At 42.0% G+C, this 22,807-nt stretch overlaps 1 protein-coding gene across 3 annotated transcripts in view; it reads right to left on the bottom strand.

The window, feature by feature from the left end:
* Positions 1 to 322: 322 nt before the first annotated feature.
* The window catches only part of arhgef12a (Rho guanine nucleotide exchange factor (GEF) 12a), a 219,257-nt gene continuing 196,772 nt past the window's right edge, over positions 323 to 22,807 (bottom strand). For 2 of the 3 annotated variants that reach the window (XM_060943848.1, XM_060943847.1), the window contains 12 exons: positions 18,778 to 18,878; positions 16,087 to 16,164; positions 11,835 to 11,910; positions 9,951 to 10,118; positions 9,774 to 9,861; positions 9,553 to 9,630; positions 9,330 to 9,409; positions 9,063 to 9,230; positions 7,663 to 7,824; positions 7,153 to 7,370; positions 6,457 to 6,523; positions 323 to 2,646 (listed from right to left, as the gene is read on the bottom strand). In XM_060943848.1, the coding sequence (XP_060799831.1) occupies positions 2,636 to 2,646; positions 6,457 to 6,523; positions 7,153 to 7,370; positions 7,663 to 7,824; positions 9,063 to 9,230; positions 9,330 to 9,409; positions 9,553 to 9,630; positions 9,774 to 9,861; positions 9,951 to 10,118; positions 11,835 to 11,910; positions 16,087 to 16,164; positions 18,778 to 18,878 (1,295 nt within the window). In that variant the 3' untranslated portion in view covers positions 323 to 2,635. The remainder of the gene's footprint in view (positions 2,647 to 6,456; positions 6,524 to 7,152; positions 7,371 to 7,662; positions 7,825 to 9,062; positions 9,231 to 9,329; positions 9,410 to 9,552; positions 9,631 to 9,773; positions 9,862 to 9,950; positions 10,119 to 11,834; positions 11,911 to 16,086; positions 16,165 to 18,777; positions 18,879 to 22,807) is intronic. The other variant, XM_060943849.1, reaches the window with a different exon arrangement.

The raw sequence follows: 22,807 nt of genomic DNA, 5'->3' as shown, positions 1-22,807 counted from the left end.
TTGAAAAATAGAAAAGTTAAGAAAAAATATCTGATCTCATTGGTTAAGGAGGCCCATTTTGGACCATGTGATTCTCAGACAGAATATTACGGCAGTTTTCTAAAAATTAAGCCTTTTTTTTCAATCTTTGATTTGTAATATCTCAAGAACAGATAAACATTTTAATTCTGTAAAAAGTATGTATGTTGTTCTGCATTCAGTGAGAGCAGTTTCAAGCAATTTGGATTTAATTTTCACCTGATATGCCTACTATTAAGGAAATTAAAGGCATAAACGTACAAATGGTGTGATGAAATTCACAATAATAACAACAGCATAATCATTCATTAAAAAAAATATATAATAAACTTGTCATGGCAAACATTTCCTTACAGAAAATACCAACACATCGATGATTATATATTTTTCTATGTTAATTAACTTGGTTATTATTATACAGATTATGTGCTGTGCCCGCTAGGCAAGGCTCTGTGAAGGAGTTGTTACTATAGAAAGAATAACAGATCAAACTCGTTAATGTAAACCTGCCAATTGAATTACAGCCTGTATTATTTTCAGAACTGGGCTGTGAAAGAAATGAATCATATTAAACACCCTCTGACCCGGCAGACTCAAGAATTCAGCAGCGCTGTGGTCCAAGCTGAAGTGTTAATGCATTATTGTTTCTAGAGTAACGGCTAACTCACAGGGACGCGCATGGTGGACGCGCCAAACTCCACACTCCATCTAACACTAATAACAAGTTAAGTTTTCTGTAAGGAGACGTTACGTTTATTCTAAACTTATTTAGAGGAAAAACGAGCCTTTCACCAAGAAAGAAATATTTTCAACAAAATCACATACAGTATGCCACTATTATTGGCACCCCTGCATTTAATACTTTGCACATGACATCATGGACTGCATGAAATACCAGGACGTTTTAAATTTAAATCTGGCTGCCTCTACCAGGAAACTAAAACTGGGTTGTCATTGGATCGTCCAACAGGACAATGATCTGAAGCACATTTCCAAATCAACACCAAAATCAAGCTTCTGCCCTGGCCGTCTCAGTCCCCTGACCTGAACCCCATTGAAAACCTGCGGGCTGAGCTGAAGAGGAGAGCGCACAAGACAGGGCCTCGGACCCTGGACAACGTGGAGAGATTGTGTCAAGAGGAATGGTCTCGGATGCCCTGCTATAAAATGTTATAGGAGAGACTCGGTGCTGTTTTACTGGCAAATGGAGGTTGTACTCCATTATAATAGTGGCACGTGTTTTTATTGAAAATAGTATTTGTGTTTCTCTGAACAAATTTATTTCAATTAAAGGTTGGATCGTTCTCATTTTTTTCAGTGTCAGATGAAGCAACTTCAACTAAAGGTGTATTTTTTTCTAACCCTCTTTACAAGAGGTGCCAATATTTGTGGACAGCCCTTTCTGTAAGGAGTGTTCTTCACCATGGACGTGTCTTTCCATTTTGTCTAACATTTCAGCTGCATCAGAGAAAAAGAGAGAGAGAGAGGGAAGCTGGTGAGGATACAGTTGTTTACAGCTGCTATAATGCAAGTGATAACAGGAAGTAACTTGGCTCACAGCCGTTCCACAACATTAAACACAACTATAAATCTTTAAACATACAATATGTCGTTCTTTAATAAATTCTGAATGTGCTGTTATTGGAAAATAATCAAATTCCGGGGTTTAGGAGGAACTCTGCTTCGTGCCAGATCTCATCACATTACGCCAGCGTGGATTATTTTCCTATAAAAGCACACCCTTATACAGAGCTCACTGATATAGCAGATGATTCAGGAACAGCATGCTGTCATTTAAAAATCATGGCTTTTGATAATGACAGGATCCTACTCAGACACTCGTGGCATCAAAACACTGATCTGGAAACATCATCACAAGCAGATGAATGGAAATAAAAACCCCAAATGCTCACTCATTGCATCTTTATTTCCAAGTTTTGCATCATTGCCACCTCAATGGTTATATATTCTGCATTTGCAGGTAGTTATTAGGCCTGTTCAGGTTTAATGCTCTTCTCATCTCAGCTCGAACTCTTTAACCTCTTGAAGCAGAAGAGGAGGTGATCGAGTGCACTTTTATACAAGATGTGAGTCGAAGCCTCTCAGAGAGGATCTTCTGATATACATAGCGACAACACACACTGCATACTCAAACACAAGTCGCACATGGAAGCACAAAAATGTAAAAAAAAAATAATAAAAAAAGTAAAAAGAAAAAAGCGACTTGCAAGCAACTTGGGAAGGAAATAAAATAAATATATCTAGGATTAAAAATGTTACATCATTCCTTAAAAATGTTTAATGGTTTATATATACGGTATATACACATCATAGATATATTTGTAAGTACACATTTGTTCATCATTCTTGTTGGTATAGCTAGGGTGATGGACAGGACTGGGCTGGACAGTCCATTCTGGCTGGACTGAGGAAGTGCTGCAGGACCAAGCTAGGTTTTAGACAGGACCGTCCATCTTCCCTAACTGACTATAATGGAGGGAGGGCACACACTTTGTCGAAACACGGCTCATCACTCTCCCTCTGTGCAAGACGTTGCAGAGCGTCGCGAAAGCCCAAGTGCTCCCAGGTTAACTCAAGCCAGGAAAATTTCACCACGCTATTTCTTATCTAGACAGTGAGAAGAAGGGATAATCATAAACACGTACGTACAAACCTTTGGAATGACCTGGATTTCTGCATGAATTCTTCATTCGGCTTACAATAATGGAAAAACCTATGCAGCCTAAATTATTAACCCACAAACGTTTGTACTCTTCCTGGCTTTATTGAACACACTGATTAATAATTCACAACCCAGACAAGAAAAAAAAAGGATATGAACCCTTGTATCTAATACCTAGTGGCCTGCTTTAGCAGCAGTAACCTCCACCACATGTTTCAAGCAGCTGCTGCTAAGACATGCACAAAGGAGAGAAGATTAATTCTTTCATGAATAGCCTGAATACGTCCCGACTCTGACATGGCGACTCCAAAAACAGTTTTTCTACTGCTCAAAATCATTGACTATAGAAATCATGGACAGCATAATGTCTCAAAAAAGTGAAGCCATTACAGGTCTAGCGCCCCTGCTGGCTGGCTGCAGTATAATCTGTAGCACCGCCCATTCCCATGACAAAATTGCCTTCATTTCCATGTCACTTTTCTCATCGAAACCACCATTCCATCTCCAGTGTCTTATTCAATCAGTCAGTTTTCCCGATGCTGAAATCTGTATTTAGTATAAATACGAAGGCGATTGTAGAAAATCATGCGCGCTGATTGGTCGAGAAATTCGGACCATTTCTCGATAATCACCTCGAGCGACTTGGCAAAATGGTGGCCAATCATTTCGTCACCATAAGTGAGGAAGAATTACAAATGATGAAAGACAACACTGTTCCTAAAAGGACTAAAGCTGCTATGAAGTTTGGTCTAAAACTTATTCAAAGGGAAAGTGGAATTGTGGTTTATTTTATCAATTTCAAAACAAAGTGTTTTTTGTAAATTGGCACAGATAAGTGACAAGTCTGCGCCGCACCTTTATTACATTTGCATGCCACTTTTAAAAGTTGAAAAATATTTTTTTTAAATCTGATTTTTTTTAAAAATTGTTTTAAATAATCACCTTATACTAAGTATTTATACTAAAACAATTATCCACCTCAGGCTCAGTGAATATCAGTGATTATTATACATACGGGCCACTTTTTCCATGGAATAAAAACATGAATTATCTTCCCTTCTAGTGGTTTTATTGATAGCATGCAATATTATCATATTGCTTATCCTCCATGTATTACGCCACTCACCCCGATGGAGAATGAGCATGCAATATGGTTATAATATCACACATTGTCAAGATAACATGATGTCACATTTTGGAGCTCATGCAAAGATCCAATGACAACTTTTCTGCTGTGCATGCACACAGTCATTTCTTTGTTGGCCAGGAGAGAGAGAAGATGGGGTTAATTCAGTGCTTGGTTTAAGCACTAAATAAATAAACAAACTGAAAACTGAAACTAAAGACATGTTGAACAACTGAAAGGCTACCAAAACTTCATTGTATATTCTTCACGCATATTTACAAGAGCAAAACATACCAACGGACATCGAAAAACTGGAAAAGAGACACGATGGAGATGTAAAACTTCCACGCTAGCGAGTGACTGACAGTTTGTACATAAACACGGCTGCGAGGTTTGCTTCATTAAAAGCCGAAGATTTAAAGAGAAAGACGCGCTGAACACCCAAAAGGCTACCAAAACTCCACTGGATATTCTTCACGCATATTTACAAGAGAAAAACAGACCAACGGACATCGAAAAACTGGAAAAGAGAGCAATAGCAGAAATATTGTCATAGTTCTACCTGGAGGTGAGGAAAAGTGATGGAGACTTTTACAAGAGGACTTCACTCAGCAAAGCCCTTTTGTTTTGAACACCTGCAAATGTAACAATTAACTACAACCAAAAGTAACTTTGAACTTGAACTGTCAACCTGTATATAACTTGTATACAAGTTGGGTTGTTGTTCAGGCTTTCTGGACTTTTGTACCATTTTTATTGTTAGAACTTTGACTTTGTACAGTACATTGGATTGACAGAACATTGAATTATATTCGATCAGCATTCAATATTGGCAAGTTCCCCCCGTTCTTAACTTTTTGTAAAATTTATAATTGAATATAAATCGAATATGTGTATGTATAATAATAATAATAATAATAATAATACTGGCTGGCTTTTTTTGTGGTCTATCAGATATATTCCATTCAGCTACTCATCTTTGACTCGTTCAGTATCATGCTCGCTGAATGGAATATATCTGATATACCACTCAAAGCCAGCCAATATTATTTAAATAATAAACTCAACTTTGTCTCGGTTATTATTCACTGATATTCACTTCACCTTCATTGAATAATTGTTAAATCTTATATCAAATATAATGAGAGGGCGTGGATATGCTTGGGAATGAAGTGAATGGCAGACTTGGCTGGAAGAGACCAGCTGTAGAGAGCCAGCTAAATTCACCACAGAATTTACCCTCAAAAACCAAACTATTTGAACTTTTCTGGACACATGCTCTAATTCAAACTGTTAGCCGTTTCTATTTTAAAAAATATAATAATAATAACAACAATATCAGAGTTTCCACAAATATGGCTCTTCACCTGATATAAAAGCTAAATATTCATACTCTACTAATGTTAAAAATCCTAAATACAAATGTTAAACTTCCCATCCATCTATCCATTATCCGTAACCGCTTATCCTGCACAAGGTCGCAGGCAAGCTGGAGCCTATCCCAGCTGACTGTGGGTGAGAGGCGGGGTACACCTTGGACAAGTCGCCAGAGCATCACAGGGCTGACACACAGAGACAAACAACCATTCACACTCACATTCACACCTACGCTCAATTTAGGTGGTGTTTACATTAGACCATATCCGTATCGTTGTTGTTGCGGATGCACTGTCCGTGCACATTAAAATGCTGGGAAACGACTCCACAGGCGGAACAGTTTGAGTCCGCCAGGGCCCATGTATTCAACCCAGTACGTATCTGATCCGGTGCTGTGTAAACATTGAGGAACGAGGATACGCAGTGCTGAGCTCTAGCTGACGTCGTCATTGGACAACGTCACTGTGACATCCACCTTCCTGATTCGCTGGCGTTGGTCATGCCACGTTGGTCATGTGACGCAACTGCTGAAAAACCTTCTCCTCTTTAGTCCCAATGACACGGCGTCCCTGATTTCCATAAAGAACTTCAAATTTTGATTCTTATGCTCTCTCTCTCTCTCTCGCTCGCTCTCTCTTCCTCTCCTCTCTCTCTCACTCGCTCACTCAATCTCTCACACACTTTATGTGCTTGCAAGTGGTGAGTGACTTGCGCATGCCCGATATGCACTGGGATCATGTGACATGCCATCTAATTAGTCATGTGATTAGCGTATCCGTGTATTGGCGTTGCTGTGTGCACGGGGAACGGTTTTGTTGCGGGCACAGAAATTTTGTGTGTGTACGCGAATCGTTTTAAAAACGTTAATCTGATGATCCGCTGATTCGAAATAATGTAAACAGGGCCTTAGAGTCACCAGTTAACCTAACCTGCATGCCTTTGGACTGTGGGGGAAACCGGAGCACCCGGAGGAAACCCATGCAGACACGGGGAGAACATGCAAACTCTGCACAGAAAGGCCCCCATCGGCCACTGGGCTTGAACCCAGAACCTTTCTTGCTGTTTTTTTAACCAAGACTGTGAAACTTTAAATGGTCTTTTCATTTTTGACAAGAACATATTTGTTATCAGTAATTAATACAGAAATCCTGGGAATTCCAAAGCGTTCACAAAATATTTCTGCAACTCTATTTTTAAAGCTCTTTTTGACGTGATTGTGTTTTTCTGGCTTATTGTTATTATTATACTGTACCTTTGTTCCCCCTGGTGGCTGCTGATTCCTGTTTTTGCTTTAACAGATAATATCTGCTCTCGACCTCCTGAAAACACATTGATCAGAGTTAACACTCGAAACAACATCCGGCATGTTATTTTCATCCACTGTGCCCAGGTCTCGACATTAATGCTCGTCCGACTTGACGGGATAATCAAATGTTTGGTCCGGACAAGTCAAATCCAAATCAAATCTGCTTGTCCGAAGGGAATAGTTGAATTATTCCCAACTCTCCCGGAAGTTCCGGGTGTCTCTCACATAGCGGCTCCCTGATGCCTGCAAATTAGATACAATATCCTGGAATTGAGAGCTTTGAATTTGGGCAAGTCTAACTCTTAAAACTGCAGATCAGGTAATGGGTTAGAACAACACACGCACCACAATGGGGCTTTGGATAGGTTTTGTTTCTTGTTACAGTTAAAGTTTGAGTTTTATTAAAATATTATAAATCATTAAAGCAGAATGATTATCAGAACTATACCTGCTTTTTGATAAACATTGTTAATCACTTTCCTTTCAATGAACTCGTAAATACATAGGAATAAAAAGGTTATGGTCAGGACAAGTGAAAAATCTGGCTGCTTGTCCGACTGGACAAATGGATTAAAAAGTTAATGTCGAGCCCTGATTGTATCCTCAAGAGACAGAGATACAGGTGTGTGTATATGGATAGACCTTGAGGTGATTGAGGTTGGCTTGCAGAGAACGCAGGTATGTGAGAACCTGTCTACTGATACCGCATAAGCTCTCTGCTGAGGACGATGAAAACCTGAGGCTGATACCCGAATCAGCAGCACAGCCACGGGAAAGACCCAACTCCTTCCTCCTGTACTGAACGTTATCATCAGTGCTGCTCTCGGAGCCACCAGAGCCCTCCAGCACCAGGTAGCCTGCTTCATTTATGCATACACACACACAAGCCGAGAAGCAAGTCAACACAACCACAACTGGACATCAATTACATGTTTCCACTGTACATTTCAAATGATTGGATTGACCCTTCTGCACAAATTTCAGGCAGACTCAGATAGACATCAATTTAGATGTGATAATTAACTTATTCCAGTTTTTGTTCATAGCATTATTTAGCTACCTCCTAAATATTCCCACAGCCTTAGGTTTGAAATGTAGTCCTGTTTTGCCTCGACACCATTTCTAAACAGATGTCAGAGGTAACTCACTCACCATAGTCCTCAGTGCCTTCATAAAAACCCGTGTCCCCTGAGGAAGCGTCCTGAGTCCTGCATGATGTGCGCAAAGATGTGGTCCTGAGGAGACGCCGGCCCATCCACTCCCCGTCGTTCTGGGCCATCAACTGAGTGACCAATACCTGCTTTAAAGCTGCCACTGAGAAAGCAGAAAAAAGCACCACACATACAATGAAAATCACTATTCCATCTTCAAACACTCTGGCGATACATTACTTTCATGCGAGTGGTCAGATGTGCTTGCAGAACAAAGAAAGGCTGTGTTCATGAAATGCTGCATAATGCATTTACCACATTCATTCAACTTCAATAAATGCTTTATCCTGGTCAGAGTTGATGTGATTTAAATGACTGTTTTGTTTTTCTGGGAAATAAACCAAAGAAATCATTACAAGCAAGTGCAATCAAAAATAATAACTGTTGGAGCAGGATTGGTCAAACTTCGAGTGGGAAGGGGGGATTGGTCAAACTTTCTGTGGTAGCGGGTGGAATTGGTCAAACTTTCTCTGGGAGGGGGTGGGATTGATCAAACTTTCAGCGGGAAGGGCAGAATTGGTCAAACTTTCTGCGGAGGGAGATAAGATTGGTCAAACTTTCTGCAGGAGGGGGTGGGATTGGTCAAACTTTCAGTGGAAAGGGGTAAGATTGGTCAAACTTCCAATGGGGGAGTTGGAGACTGGACAAATGTTCTGTGGGAGGTGGTGGAATTGATCAAACTTTGTGAGAAAGGGTGGGATTGGTCAAACTTTCTGCGGGATGGGTGGGATTGGTCAAACTTTCAATGGGGGAGTTGGAGATTGGTCAAACTTTCAGTGGGAGGGGGTGGAATTGATCGAACTTTCTGTGGGAGGGGGTGGGATTGGTCAAACTTTCTGTGGGAGGGGGTGGGATTGGTCAAACTTTCTGTGGGAGGGGGTGGGATTCTGCACAAGGAGTGGGATTGGTCAAACTTTCAAGGGGGGGGGTGTTGGAGATTGGTCAAACGTTCTGTGGGAGGGGGGAACGATCAAACTTTCTGTGGCCGGGTGGAATTGATCAAACTTTCTGTGGGAGGGGGTGGGATTGATCAGTCTTTCTGTAGATAGGGATGGCATTGGTCAAACTTTCAGTCAGGGGGTAAAATGAACAAAAGTTCCTGCGGGAGGGGTGGAGATTGGTCAATCTTTCAGTGGGAGGGGGTGGGATTGATCAAAGTTTCTGTGGGAGGGGATGGGATTGGTCAACCCTTCTGAAGGAGCAGGTGGTACTCCTGGTCAAACTTTCTGCAGAGGCAGGGAGGATTGGTGAAACTTTCTGCGTGATTGGTGGGCTTACTGAAATTTCTGCAGGAGCAGATGGGATTGGTCAAGAATGTCTGGCAAAGCGGGAATTACTCACAGGTTTTCAGAGCTTCTTCAGCTCTGCAGGAAGAGGAAGGAAAGTCTGTGTCATAGCCATCCAGCAGTTCTGGTTCTAGAGAAGACCTTTCATCATGGCCATGCGCCCGAGTTTGCTCCTGCTCCTCATTACTGCAGATACGATCAGGTACTCCATCGCAGGTTTTACCTGAAAACATAAGGTCCAGACCACAAACCCACAGTGACTGGGGATAACAGAAGCCATGATCATTGATATCAACACAAAGACTTAAGAAGCTGCAGTTACCTGAGGTGTGAGCACTGCTAGCACACTCGTGCTCTGGAGATTTGGCAAGTTTACCATCTCCGACTCCATTTCTCTCCCCTCTAAGAAAAGAAAAATTAAAATACAGTTGAAATATGACTTTTCATTTGGAGTGAAGAGTGAAATGTCTGAGTCGCTGTGTGTGTACCTAGGATTGGAAGATTGCAGTGAATGGAGTGGAGAGGAGAAAAAAAAATGCACTTACGCAGAATGAGGCAGGGGAATGATGCTGTGTGGCCTGGACTTCATTGCCTCTGCTCGCTGAATGATATGCCTCTGCCATCTAAGGGAGAAAGTACAAATAAGAGAATGAAATTAGGAGGTGCTGTTGAGGAAAGAGAGATAGAGACAGGGTGAGGTAGAAAATGAAAAGTGGAGAAAAAGAGAGAAGAAATCTGAGTGGATAAAAGGCACTTTAGCACTTACATTCTCTGTTCAGACACTGTTTGGGCCATCAGTTCATAGATCTGAGCTCCACTGTCCGACATGGAGAGTACAAAGAAGGACCTGTGGTCTGTTTAGGGAAGGACAATGTAACTTGGCACCATTCCCCACTTTGGGGTGTGTGTGTGTGTGTGTGTGTGTGTGTGTATAAGAGCTTACCCGTGGCCACTGAGCGCACCAGTACAGTGTTAAGCTTGATGACAGGGCTGAAGATGTGCTGTGTGTCGGCTGAGCCTGCACGGTTCTTACTGTGACATTTAAGAACGAGTCTCTCATCTTGCTTCTGCAGCAGCACCAGGATGTCCTCAAGGAGTAGTGTGTATAACTCTAAAAGAACCACATGCATACCCTAAGTCAAACATTAACACTTATTCCACAAAATCGAGTTGTACATGAGCTGATAGCCATCGTCGACAAGCCATGTATGATGAGATTGAGCAAAAGAACCATTTTATTCAATCCACATTCACTAGATTTTGAGAAACGGAGCATTTTTAGTTTTATTTTTTGCAAATTCGATAAATAAAAACTTTATACAAAATGTCCGACAAAATCATTTCCACTTAGGTGGACTTCTTAAAAACATATCAATGGCTGCACAAATTGACTTTAGTGTTGTTGTTTTTTTGTAGAAAGTGCCGTCTTGCCAAGGTATAGAATAGCTTTAGACATTCATTTAATTCTTCCTTGGATATTTCAGTGATGTAATTTTCAAACTTCTTTGAGCTTTTGAATCAGTATAAAAAAAAAACAAAAAAACAAGAGAGCTCTGAGAGCACAATATCCCCTGCTGGCAACTCAGCCATAACTCTGGTAAAATGCGACTGAATTAAACAAAATTACAATATGCATATTACTGACATATAACAAATAATTCTGTCAAGTTTTGTGAAATACCTCCAAAAATGGTGAGAGGAGTTGATTTCAGAAGGTGAGTACCCTTCCTGGGACGGACATCGCCACGACATAATCCCCCTTCAGGCCTTTCGGCCAGCGAGGGATAAAAATTGTGAGGGAAGTTGATTTCAGAAAGCAAGCACACCTTGATGAAATTACCAAAGTACAAGTTTGTTAATAATCAAGGGCATAACTCTGGGAAAATTTGGCCAAATTAAACAAAATTTCAATATGCGTATAACTGCCATATAACAAAGCCTTTTGCCAAGTTTGGTGAAATTCCTCCACAAATTGTGAGAGGAGTTGATTTCAGAAGAACGTACACCCTCATGAAACTGTCAAAGTACAAGTTATTTAATCAAGGATCAAAACTCTGGAAAAATGTAATTGCAATCTGCGTATTACCTTCATATAACGAGGCCTTTTGCCAAGCTTCGAGAAATTTGTCCAAAAATTGTGAGAGGAGTCGATGTCAGAAGGCGAGCACACCTTCATGAAATTGTCAAAGTACAAGGCTGTTAATCAACGGCTGTAACTCTGGCAAAATGCGACTGAATTGAACAAAATAACAATATGTGTATTACCGACATACAACAATGCCTTTTGCCAAGTTTGGTGAAATTCCTCCAAAAATTGTGAGAGGAGCTGATTTCAGAAGGTGAGTACCCTTCTGGGACGGACGGACATCACCACAACATAATCCCCCTTCGGGCCTTTGGGCCAGTGGGGGATTAAAAAAAAAAAAAAATTCAACAAATTTTAATGCTTAAAGATGAAGAATGTAAACAAACCGGTGAAATGACAGTAGCAATTTGTGAAAAATGCGATAATAATTCTTGGAAGAAAAAAAAAAAAGATACGTTCTTACCATGAAATACTTTTACTCCATATTTTGTTGCTTTTTTGGGGTTTTGTTTTCAAGTAGAGTTTTTAATTTCGTCCTCGGTTGGTTCAGCAAAACGCGTCGTCATTTTGTTCTTCCTCTACTCACGGTATATGAGCTGATATCCTAATAGTACAGTAGCCAATCAGAGCGCTCATATCCAGTGAATGTGGACTGAATAAATCTTAAATATACTGTACATGTATCAAACATTTAAAAAAATTAGAAATAGACTGCAACAATAATCTCTCATGGTTCCCTACCAACAGTCTTGTCTTTATTCAGTTTCCAGGTCAGTGGACCTTCATGGATCAACTTCCTCTTGGTGAGGTCGAGATTCTGAAAAGGTGAGATGGAGTTATAGTATGTATGATGTGATCTAAAATTAGCAAGCCTTAATTCCAGTGTGTGCACTTTTCACATGATTAACAGACTTGCCAACCCTGAAGAGGAATAATGAGTAGTTTCACATGGCTGACATTTTTCACTGTTGATCTGCTGCTGTTCAGACTGTGAGAATACGTGTGTGCTGGTCGGCACCAGGCAGCACAGGAAATGACTAGCGTTTTTAAATCACTGCCTAATTATTTTACCATTAAAATTATTTGTACCGTGTTAGACAGGACACTTCATTTTACATCTGCTTCATTTTTTTCTGTTGATTTTTTTCCCTTTTTTGTCTTTAAAACCTGAAATTGTCGTTTTTGACCATATTGAGCTGAACCATTTCACCAAAATTTTAGTGCATCCTGAATAAATATTGTTAACTGATGTACGTGCTAGCTTTCAAGTGCAGCATGACACACTTGGAGGAAAGCGCTATCCTACCCCGAGAGCATGGTCAATTTTGTTCCCCTGGGTCCTGGCTACAGATGGTTGTAGCGACGGTGCAAATCAAACTCATGAGCTCCAGATGATAGAGTGAACGCTTTTCTGTTCAGAGTACAGGCCAAAGGAGTACTACGGAAAAAGGGGTGGGGCTTCAATCGGTGTAATAGCACAGAATTCAAAACACTCAAGGGAATATTAACCATTCCAGATTCAGAAGTCATTTGGCTCATCTGCCATTTTTATTGGAAAAAGAGGATCTCTCTTTCGGCATGTTTTCGCATGCAACTTGTCCCAGCATCCTCTGGTGTTAAAATGTGGTACTTCTTTGCAAAAATGCATGAAGGTTGGCAGCTCTGGATTAAAGCAGCATTATGTGAGAATTGGTATTTTTTTGCTACTGGGCTCCCCTATAGTTACGGAGTGTAATTCAGTTTTACATCACTGCCGTGAACAGAAAACACGCTTTGAGCTCCAACGTATAGACAGCTCTATACGCGTATTTGTTGGCAAAGTGAAGGATACGGAACCGGCAGAAGCCAAAGACCCATGTCGACTGACAAAGTAGAGTCATGCTACAGATTTCTGCACAGGTATGATTGCATAGTTTTATTAACTGTAACATCTGCAATGAAGGGGCGGCACGGTGGTGTAGTGGTTAGCGCTGTCGCCTCACAGCAAGAAGGTCCGGGTTCGGACCTTTCTGTGCGGAGTTTGCATGTTCTCCCTGTGTCCGCGTGGGTTTCCTCTGGGTGCTCCGGTTTCCCCCACAGTCCAAAGACATGCAGGTTAGGTTAACTGGTGACTCTAAATTGAGCGTAGGTGTGAATGTGAGTGTGAATGGTTGTCTGTGTCTATGTGTCAGCCCTGTGATGACCTGGCGACTTGTCCAGGGTGTACCCCGCCTCTCGCCCGTAGTCAGCTGGGATAGGCTCCAGCTTGCCTGCGACCCTGTAGAACAGGATAAAGCGGCTAGAGATAATGAGATGAGATGAGATCTGCAATGAACATTAATATAACATAAAAGAATGACAAAAATGTTCAATTTTGCTGAAATACCCGGTCTTGCATTTTCTGGCGATATACACACTGTTTGCTCAGCATTTGAATGTGGAGTATGTGTGTAATACAGAGGGGAACCATCAGGGCTTTCTAAGCCTTCAGAGAAGGTCCAAACATATCAGTATTTCAATCCTGAGATCGAGATGCTGACCTCTTCTGCTCCTCGGACCTGCCTGATCCATCCTGGTGCCCTGTGTCTGGTTGGAGTCTTATCGCATCGCTCCTGTGGAGGACGGCCCCATGTGGACAGTTGAAAGTCACACCTGGAGGACGCTCTGGACACTTACAGTAATGCTTTTATAGCTGAGGACTACAGTTGACTTGCTAACTTTAGGACTGCAGTTGTCATGAACAGTTTTGCACTCAAGTTTCTGTCAATGAAGTGTTATAACATCAACGAAACTGACTTCATGTTAAAACTGTTAAAAATGTTACAATCACGTTGCCTGTTATCACCCAAATGAGGATGGGTTCCCTTTTGAGTCTGGTTCCTCTCGAGGTTTCTTCCTCATGTCGTCTGAGGGAGTTTTTCCTTGCCACGGTCGCCACAGGCTTGCTCATCGGGGATAGATTAGGAATAAAATTAGCTCATGTTCAAAGTCATTCAAATTCTGTAAAGTTGCTTTGCGACAACGTCTATTGTTAAAAGCGCTATACAAATAAACTTGACTTGATTTCAAATATTATATTTAATTTCTTTCATTTTTTTTCATAATTATTTACTTCAGAAATGAAAGGGTTACTGTCCTGAAAACATTAAAATCGAGTTATCCAAAGATATTCTTTTGTTTGTTGTCTCTAGGCTGAGAAGAGTTTAGAGCTGCTCACTCATTAGTTAGGACTTCATTGCCGGGACAGAAGGCCATGGCAGTGTCTATGTAGGAAGTGACAGATGAATTAATGAATCAGATTTTGAGTTATAGTGGGAGGGACCAAAAATTTATCACCCCAACACGAGCTTAACCACGAGTCGTTCATCAGTAATGTTCGCGAATGCTAATAAAGCGGTCAAGCCAGTGCTATCGAGAGCAAATAGCACAGGCTAACGACCGTGAAACTAAGATTTCTGTCTCCAGACTCTTCTTCCACGCCATACACTCACGACAGGTAATCGCAACAGTATTTTTCATTGTAGTTTACTTAGTTACTTTTAAACTCAACATCGACAGCTACACACAACAGAGCGACCTAGCAGCCTGCCGCTAATCCCTTGCAAAATCATTTGCCCTGTTCTTTTTTGGTGTGTCTGGTGAAGTTTTGGCTGAGCTCAAGTCCCAGCTCTAATAGTAACACTTCACCACTGGTGTAATCGAATAAAATGTTGTTGGTGACATTATATCGGCACATGCTGTCATTCATCTCATTATCTGTAGCCGCTTTATCCTGTCCTACAGGGTCGCAGGCAAGCTGGAGCCTATCCCAGCTGACTACGGGCGAAAGGCGGGGTACACCCTGGACAAGTCGCCAGGTCATCACAGGGCTGACACATAGACACAGACAACCATTCACACTCACATTCACACCTACGCTCAATTTAGAGTCACCAGTTAACCTAACCTGCATGTCTTTGGACTGTGGGGGAAACCGGAGCACCCGGAGGAAACCCACGCGGACACGGGGAGAACATGCAAACTCCACACAGAAAGGCCCTCGCCGGCCACGGGGCTCGAACCCGGACCTTCTTGCTGTGAGGCGACAGCGCTAACCACTACACCACTGTGCCACCCCGGCACATACTGCATTGCACATAATATACGTTGGGCATACAAGCTACAGTAGCTGAGATAAATTTATAAAGTTGCAAGCTTTCAAAGCTTATTTAACATGAGATTAACAAAGACTGACCAAACATTCTGGCGTGAGATTAAATTTTTTTTTTTTTGCATGCTAGCCTGAGACGGGACTGAGGTGCGATGACTTTTTTGTCATCCAGAAAACAACAAATCTTTGTAAGATAATAACCGATAAGGTTACAGCCTATGTTGCAATCTTTCATAAATAACACTAGCAGGGTTGTACACTCTTCTGTCGGACTGTCATTGTTTTCCTGTTAGCCGTGAGACAGATCACTGCTTGTGTCTTGAAGTAAACATGCATGCTCAGAAATTGTTTTGCAGTCAAAGTTTGCACGAAACTTAGAAGAGTAACATGCTAAGCTAACATAACCAGGACCATAGACAATATGCTGGTAAAACCGACATATTGAATGCTGGGGAATGCTAACGGACAAAGAACTAAAGAACGAGTCAACTAAATTAACCTTACAAAGCGCAAAGTGATGCAAACTTGGGTGGCATGCTAGCCAATACAGCTCAACAGCAAGAGTACTGATCATCAGCACCGATGTCCGAGTGTTATCCAGCAGGTGGCGTAATGCGTTACACAGTTCTTGCGGTGCTGTAAAGCATCGTGCAGTTCTCGCAAGAGGTTCTTGGGAACGCTCCACCAGATTTATACTGTACTAGCGAACCAGGTGCAGAGATGGATGCCAAGCCGTTCTCCCTATTACAAATCGATGTACCATCAAAACGAGCTGATATTTGAAGGTAAAACTCCTCCATAATGCTGCTTTAATATCAGGTTCATATTGTGGAATTCAACCAAACTCAGTTGAACATGGCTGACCTTAAGCTCAGAAATGAGCGGATTTTCACTCTGCTTCAGAGAAGAGAGGTCCAGGCGTCTCTGGTAGTCCTCCAGATGCTGAAAAATTTATAGCACCACAATAACATTTCACCAGTGAGACATAATAGAGCCAACACAATTCAATACAAAACCACTTATGGTATGGTTAAACATGGAAATGGGGAATTAAAGACAAAGCTAACAAAATGATATAGTCTGACTTACTTCACATAAAGTAATATAGAAAAGCCTGAAATGGCTCAGTTAACTTTCCTCCTCTTAAGCTAAGATCACAGATAGCCAGTTGATCCATAAGAACCGTAGCTGGGGCTACCGTGGCCATTCTGGCAGATTTAGGAGGTGATCCATCACATAAATTTGGGCAGCGTAAATATGCAAATGAAGCCACGGTAGCCGACGGAAGACACCAGTATAAACCAGTGGTGGCAGTGATGCAGTGTTGTAGTCGAGTCACTAAACCTCGAGTCCAGTCTCGAGTCCCTAGTGTTCAAGTCCAAGTCATTAAAGAAAATTTCGAGTCGAGTCCACTATTGATCCGAGTCGAGAACAAGACTCCAACCGCACCATTTGATGGCGGCTGTTTTAGCTCCATTAACATTAGTTTGTTCCTGAACAGGTGAATGTGCTTCTCTTTGTCCGGGAGTGTGAAGTATTCTGTCAGAGATGGTTGGGAGACGGATGTAAGTGCAGAAGGTGTGTTTATTAATACAAGCGAAGACGGTAAACAATCCAGAACGGCAGGCAAAATCGCAAAACAGTGAAACAGGCGATAGGTCGAGCGAGGCACAAACAGGCTATCGGAGACTCGGCAGAATCAAAGACGAGAAACAGAAAATCAGGGATCAGGAAACCAAACAAGGAAATAAGGTTCGGTCATGTGTCAGCAACGCAACTCAATACTTTGCAAAGTAAGTGTGTTTTCACAGTTTTTAATATAGGCGCTCTGATTGCGCCTTAATCCTGTGCAGGTGTGAGTCGTTTACAGCGCGCATGAGAGAGTCCACTTGGCGTGCGCTATCTAGAGCGCACTCGAGAGTCTATCTGATGCATGCGCCAAGGGGCGCAGGTGTGACACTCTTGCATGAAATTATCTTATGCCAAATTATTATGGCATGTTACAAAAAATAAAGAAAAAATCCGAGTCCTCATCTCCAATTTACGAGTCCTAACGCAGTTAATGCACGAGTCCGAGTCCAAGTCCGAGTCATCAGTGCTCAAGTTCAAGTCGAGTCACGAGTCCTTAAAATTAGGGCACAAGTCGGACTCGAATCTGAGTCCTGGACTCGAGTACTACAAGCCTGTAGTGACGTATAGAAAAGTATGGCTTTATGGCATATGTATGGTTTTCATGGCTGCAGTATGGCATAGCCACAGCAAGACGAAATAAGCCACACCCCTGAGACAAACTTTTCACTTTCTGCAGAATGTTGTTCTGTGAACACTGAGCCTGATGGTTGCGACGGAATGCTACGGTAGCCCACGTAATCATCACGTATGCCTCAAGGATGCTCACGAATGCCTTCATGGTTGCAATGGATGAATTCATCCGGTGCTTCAGGCTTGGAAATTTTCAGCATGACGTAACTTTCCAGGGATGGAAGCCACGCCCTCCTGGTTATAAAAGGTAGCTCCCTGGCTCTCACATATTCTGACGGAAGGGCCCGGAACGCGTGCCAGTTGAGATTGGAATCCAGCGTGAAGTGATTCCAGCTATGAGACCTTAGCTTTACTTTGAGCAGATCTGTCTCATAAAGATGCGACTGATTTGAAGAATCTGACCGGTTTGTACATTCGAAGCAGTCAGAAAAATCCCAAAAGTGGTCAGTGAAGCAAGAGCAGAGGCCCATTGGAGAGATATTGCCTGCTATCTGAGCAACACTTCAGGGTTAACTGAGGCCAAGTTTACATTAGACCGTACCTGTCTCGTTTTCTACGCGGATGCACTGTCCGTTTACATTAAAACGCCTGGAAACGCCGGGAAACGGGAATCCGCCAGGGTCCACGTATTCAATCCAAATCGTGTCTGGTCCGGTGCTGTGTAAACATTGAGGATACGCTGTGCTGAGCTCTAGCTGGCATCATCATTGGACAACGTCACTGTGACATCCACCTTCCTGATTCGCTGGCATTGGTCATGTGACGCGACTGCTGAAAAACGACGCGGACTTCCGCCTTGTATCACCTTTCATTAAAGAGTATAAAAGTATGAAAATACTGCAAATACTGATGCAAATACTGCCCATTGTGTAGGTATGATTGTCTTTAGGCTTGCCATCCTTCCACTTGCAAGTGGTAAGTGACGCGCATCCCCGATATGCACTGAGATCACACACACAGCGGCTCAGTCCCGAATCACTGCTCATGCACTTCACTCGCGCGCTCTGTGAGCTGTGCAGGGTCGGAGTGCACACCCTCCAGAGGGCACTCGCTGTTCAGGGCGGAGTGATTTGGAGCGCAGGATGCCTGCGGAGCCGAGCGTATCCGTGTATTGGCGTTGCTATGTGCACGCGAATCGTGTATTGGCGTTGCTGTGTGCACACTAATCGTTTTAAAAACGTTAATCTGATGATCCGCTGATACGGTCTAATGTAAACCCCACCTGAGTGATGTGTTTGCAGAGGTTTTGTGAAACGAATTAGAATGGCTGCTCAATCAGGTCAACGCAATTACCTGTTTATTTTCTGACTCCTTCACTGCTTGGTTAACGTGGTTGAGGATCTTGCGACAACAATCAGCTGCTTTCCTCACCTTGTCTTTCTCCTCTGGAGCACCTGGAGACAGACAAATAGATGGACACACAGGAGATTTTTTTTTTTAAGAACAACCAGGCCTGCCAAGTGGCTCATTTTTCCCTAGCGCATGAACAGATTGCCTGAACAGAGTTCATTCCCAGGCTTAGACAAATGAGACAGTATTAGTATCTCTTAATTGCACATTTTACATTAAGTTCATTGTGGCGTTTTCAGGAAAGCGTGTGGGACAATTTAAATGCTCCAAAAACAGGCTCTTTAGGTAAATTCTGAATTAATAATCTTAAAACAGCCCATTTGTAATTCGGAATTGCCTGGCTAACAGCCAGTGCCAGCACTGAATAAGCCTCATTACTGAAAGCTGGGCTGGAAATGGCTGAGTGAGTCTGGGGCGGGTGAGTCCTCTGGCAGCCCTTCCCCCTGCTGGCGGTCAGAACAGAAGAAGAGGCCAGAATAAGGACAGCGCCATCACTCACACTGCTCTAAATGCATCACACCATACACAGAGATATAGCACTAGACACAGTGGGGCATGAAGCGGCATTAACCTTCTGGGGTCTGAGGGTATTTTCTGGCACTCTAATGATTTTGGCATGCTCTGATTTTGTTGTCAATATCAACAAATCTAAGCAGTATTTTCAGTCATATGACTTTTTTGTATTCAGCACAAGTTCAGCTACAATAATATCTCTGTAGTCTGTATGTCATGATTGTACTTTTAAAAAAATAACAGATAAATGAAGATGTTGTAAAAAGCAGTTTTAGAACTGTGTTGGAATGTGTGATTAAAAACCCTTACCCATTGTGACGAACCGTTTTGGTCACTTGAGGTGATTCTGTTCAGTCTTAGGAATGGATCAAGCACAAAAACTTACATCTGCTCCAATGATTTGGACAATTAACTGGCCATCAAAAAATGTTACGTCCTATTATTTTGGGATAAAGGGTTGGCAGTGGGAGAGGTATTCAATGAGAAGGGTAAAAATTTCCATTCCATTCGATGAGAAGAGTGAACCCCCCTCCCACTGCCAACTCTTAATCCCATCAGGTCAAGTGATCAAAATGGTTCGTCACAATGGGTAAGGTCATGTTTTTTTTTTTTACACATTCCAACACAGTTCTAAAACATCTTACAACATCTTCATTTGTCTGCTATTTGACTTTATTTTGGTATTTGACTCTATTCATTGTCTTGAAATTAACTCTTGTACTATTTTACTCAGTTCAGAGCCACAATCAACTTCGTTACTCTGTTACGCAACCACTCTGTAATTTTGCTCCCACTCCAACTCTCTAAACTCAAAATAGAGCAAAATTAACTATTTTTGAGGAAAATACTTTTAACTCTGGAAAAACTGCTCAGTCATTTTTCCTGTGTTTGCACTACAGCGCACGCATATCAACCGATCTGCTCATCAGAAATAGAAGAAACATTTACACTCACTCGAGTTGATCTTCAGCTGGATTGAGCCGAAGTTTAAAAACAAACAAACAAAAAAACGCCACTCATCATCAGTGTCACAGTTCTCAAGATTAAATTGAATCGCTGTCCTGAATCATCCGAAGCGCATAAAATCTGCGTGCCATCACACAACAGGTTTTACCTCCAAACATGTAGCTTAAACTATGTCTGACAGATTTTATCCTGTTTACAGTGGGCGTTCCCATGGTGAAAGAGAAACCAATTGAAACTAAAAGAATTAAAGTGATTATCATGCCGTTACCATGGGAATAGTCTTTTATGAATGTGTAAGTGGGCGCTCCGACTCCGGTGTGACTGAGTAAGGTGACAAGTTTTATGTTTCATCTATTTTAAGTCATTTACAAACTAGAATATTATTAGGCAGTGGGCACATAGGAAAACGTAAAGTATAAAGTTTCTGTCGATATGTTTATCATGCTTGTAAGATAAAAACTCAAAGACATTTATCTAAATATATGACCTAATCATTCTAAACTAGAGCCCTGCACTCCCGCGGGAGTCCCATGGGACCCGACGCAAAGCAGTGCGGGACAAATTTTGAAAGCTCATTGCGGGCGCGGGCGGGAGGGGGAGTGCACAATGCGGGAGCGGGCGGGAGAGGTGATAAGCTACAGTCCCGCTAACTAAAAACGTGTTTAAAATAAAATTTATAAATTATTAATTTATGTCTATCATATATAATTTGTGCTGGATATTTTATTTGGCATTAATAAAAACATTTTAAGATGCCTAAACTTGTGGATGTGGTCTAATCTCGCGTACGTTTCCGATTCCTTTCCGCTCTTCCGTGTTTGAGATCTCCGATCATGGCAGAAGAGCAGAGCTCCTCTAGTGAAGCTCACAGTGCTTCAGAAGTAAGTGCTGCTTTAAAAAGAGGTACATTTACCGTTAAAAAGTCAAGAGTATTAGTCCTAAGTATTAAAAAGTATTAAAAAGTATTTTAAAAAAGTATTAACTAGTATTTAAAAAGGACTGTGTATCGCACAGATTGTTCAATTTAAAGCGAGAAATAGACAGTGTATAATCTGAGGAGCTGGTTGTGGTTGTGCAGCACTTCATATGAGAGGAGAATGAAATCGCGGTTGGAATCATAACGCCACAGACTCGGAAGTGGGAGTGCGAGTGCGCAAAGCGAGAGCTGTCAATCAAAGCGAGAGCTGTCAATCAAAGCGAGAGCTGTCAATCATGAGTGCATGCAGCGCTCAACTTGGAATGTGTCAGCAGAATGTCAGAGTCTAAACAATAAACTTACAATAAATGAAGAATCGGTCAGTGGAGAGCTCAGCTAAGCTCAGCATGTTTAATTCCCCAAGCCAATGACAGGAACTTTCGTGAGAAATAACGCGAACGTCTGCATCATGCGGGATTTGCGGGCGGGAGCGGGACAAAATATGGCAGGCGCGGGCGGGAGCGGGACTGAAAATCATACTTCTTTGCGGGAGCGGGCGGGAGCGGGACTGCACAATGCAGGAGCGGGCGGAAGCGGGACTGAAAATTCTGTCCCGCGCAGACCTCTACTCTAAACCTGACAAACTTTGCCAGCGAAGCTCTCGACCCCAGAGGGTTAAAACGAGTTAGTTTGTTCACATGTATGTGTGTGATATTATTGCATGTGTGTGCAAGTGAGAAGAGAAATACAATGTCTGCAAGATAAATACAGCTGTGCATGGAGAGCAAGTATGTATGTATTTTAATTCTTTCAGTGTAGGAGTCGACAAAAGTCGACATAAGGGGCAGTGCTTCTAGCAACGGTGGCCGTCAACAAATGCCACAAATGTAGTGAATGCTGATACCATTCACTAGAGGGTGCATGCTGCAATGGCCTCACCTAGTTTTAGTGTACTGTGTGGTAAATATGATATGATTAGCATTACATTGTTGAGTAGTAACTGGGAACAAAAGAAAATACTCCGTTGTGGACGTGTTGCACCTTATTGCCTTACTGAATCTGATCCATCAAACACTGACTTTGAAATCTATGATGTCGAAAGTGAAACTCAACACAGTCAATGAAGCCGGAAATAGCTAACCTGCTATATTCCCATATTTCCTATAGTAAAGCAGTACCAAAACTATTGGAAAAAGATTAAAACCTTTCATGCATGTTGTATTGTTAGGCTAATGATACACGGGGCAATGTTGCCGGGTAACTGCGCTTCAACATGTTCACATTTAGATTGGGCAACATAATTTCTATCTGAACGATTTTGATCACTTTGGGCAACCTTTTAAGATCATCTAATTGGAGTGCCTGCAGCGAATCATATGACCACCTGAGAGCTTCTGAAATTTTCAACAAAGATGGCGCCGTCTCTCTCCGGCAGTGGAGCGAAGATAAAGAGAGACGACTTATATCTTTTTATGGTGGTAAGCTGTTACGTGTAAACTCAAAGTGGTGACTTTACCTCAACAAATGCTGAGAAAACCAGCAGGACATCTATTTTTATGTGCTCAGGTTGGAATTAAG

This window comes from Neoarius graeffei, chromosome 17 (genome assembly GCF_027579695.1).
Source record: "Neoarius graeffei isolate fNeoGra1 chromosome 17, fNeoGra1.pri, whole genome shotgun sequence".
Taxonomy (NCBI): Eukaryota; Metazoa; Chordata; class Actinopteri; order Siluriformes; family Ariidae; genus Neoarius; species Neoarius graeffei.
Note: the sequence above shows the minus strand (reverse complement) of the source record. Positions and strands in the feature narration are given on the sequence as shown.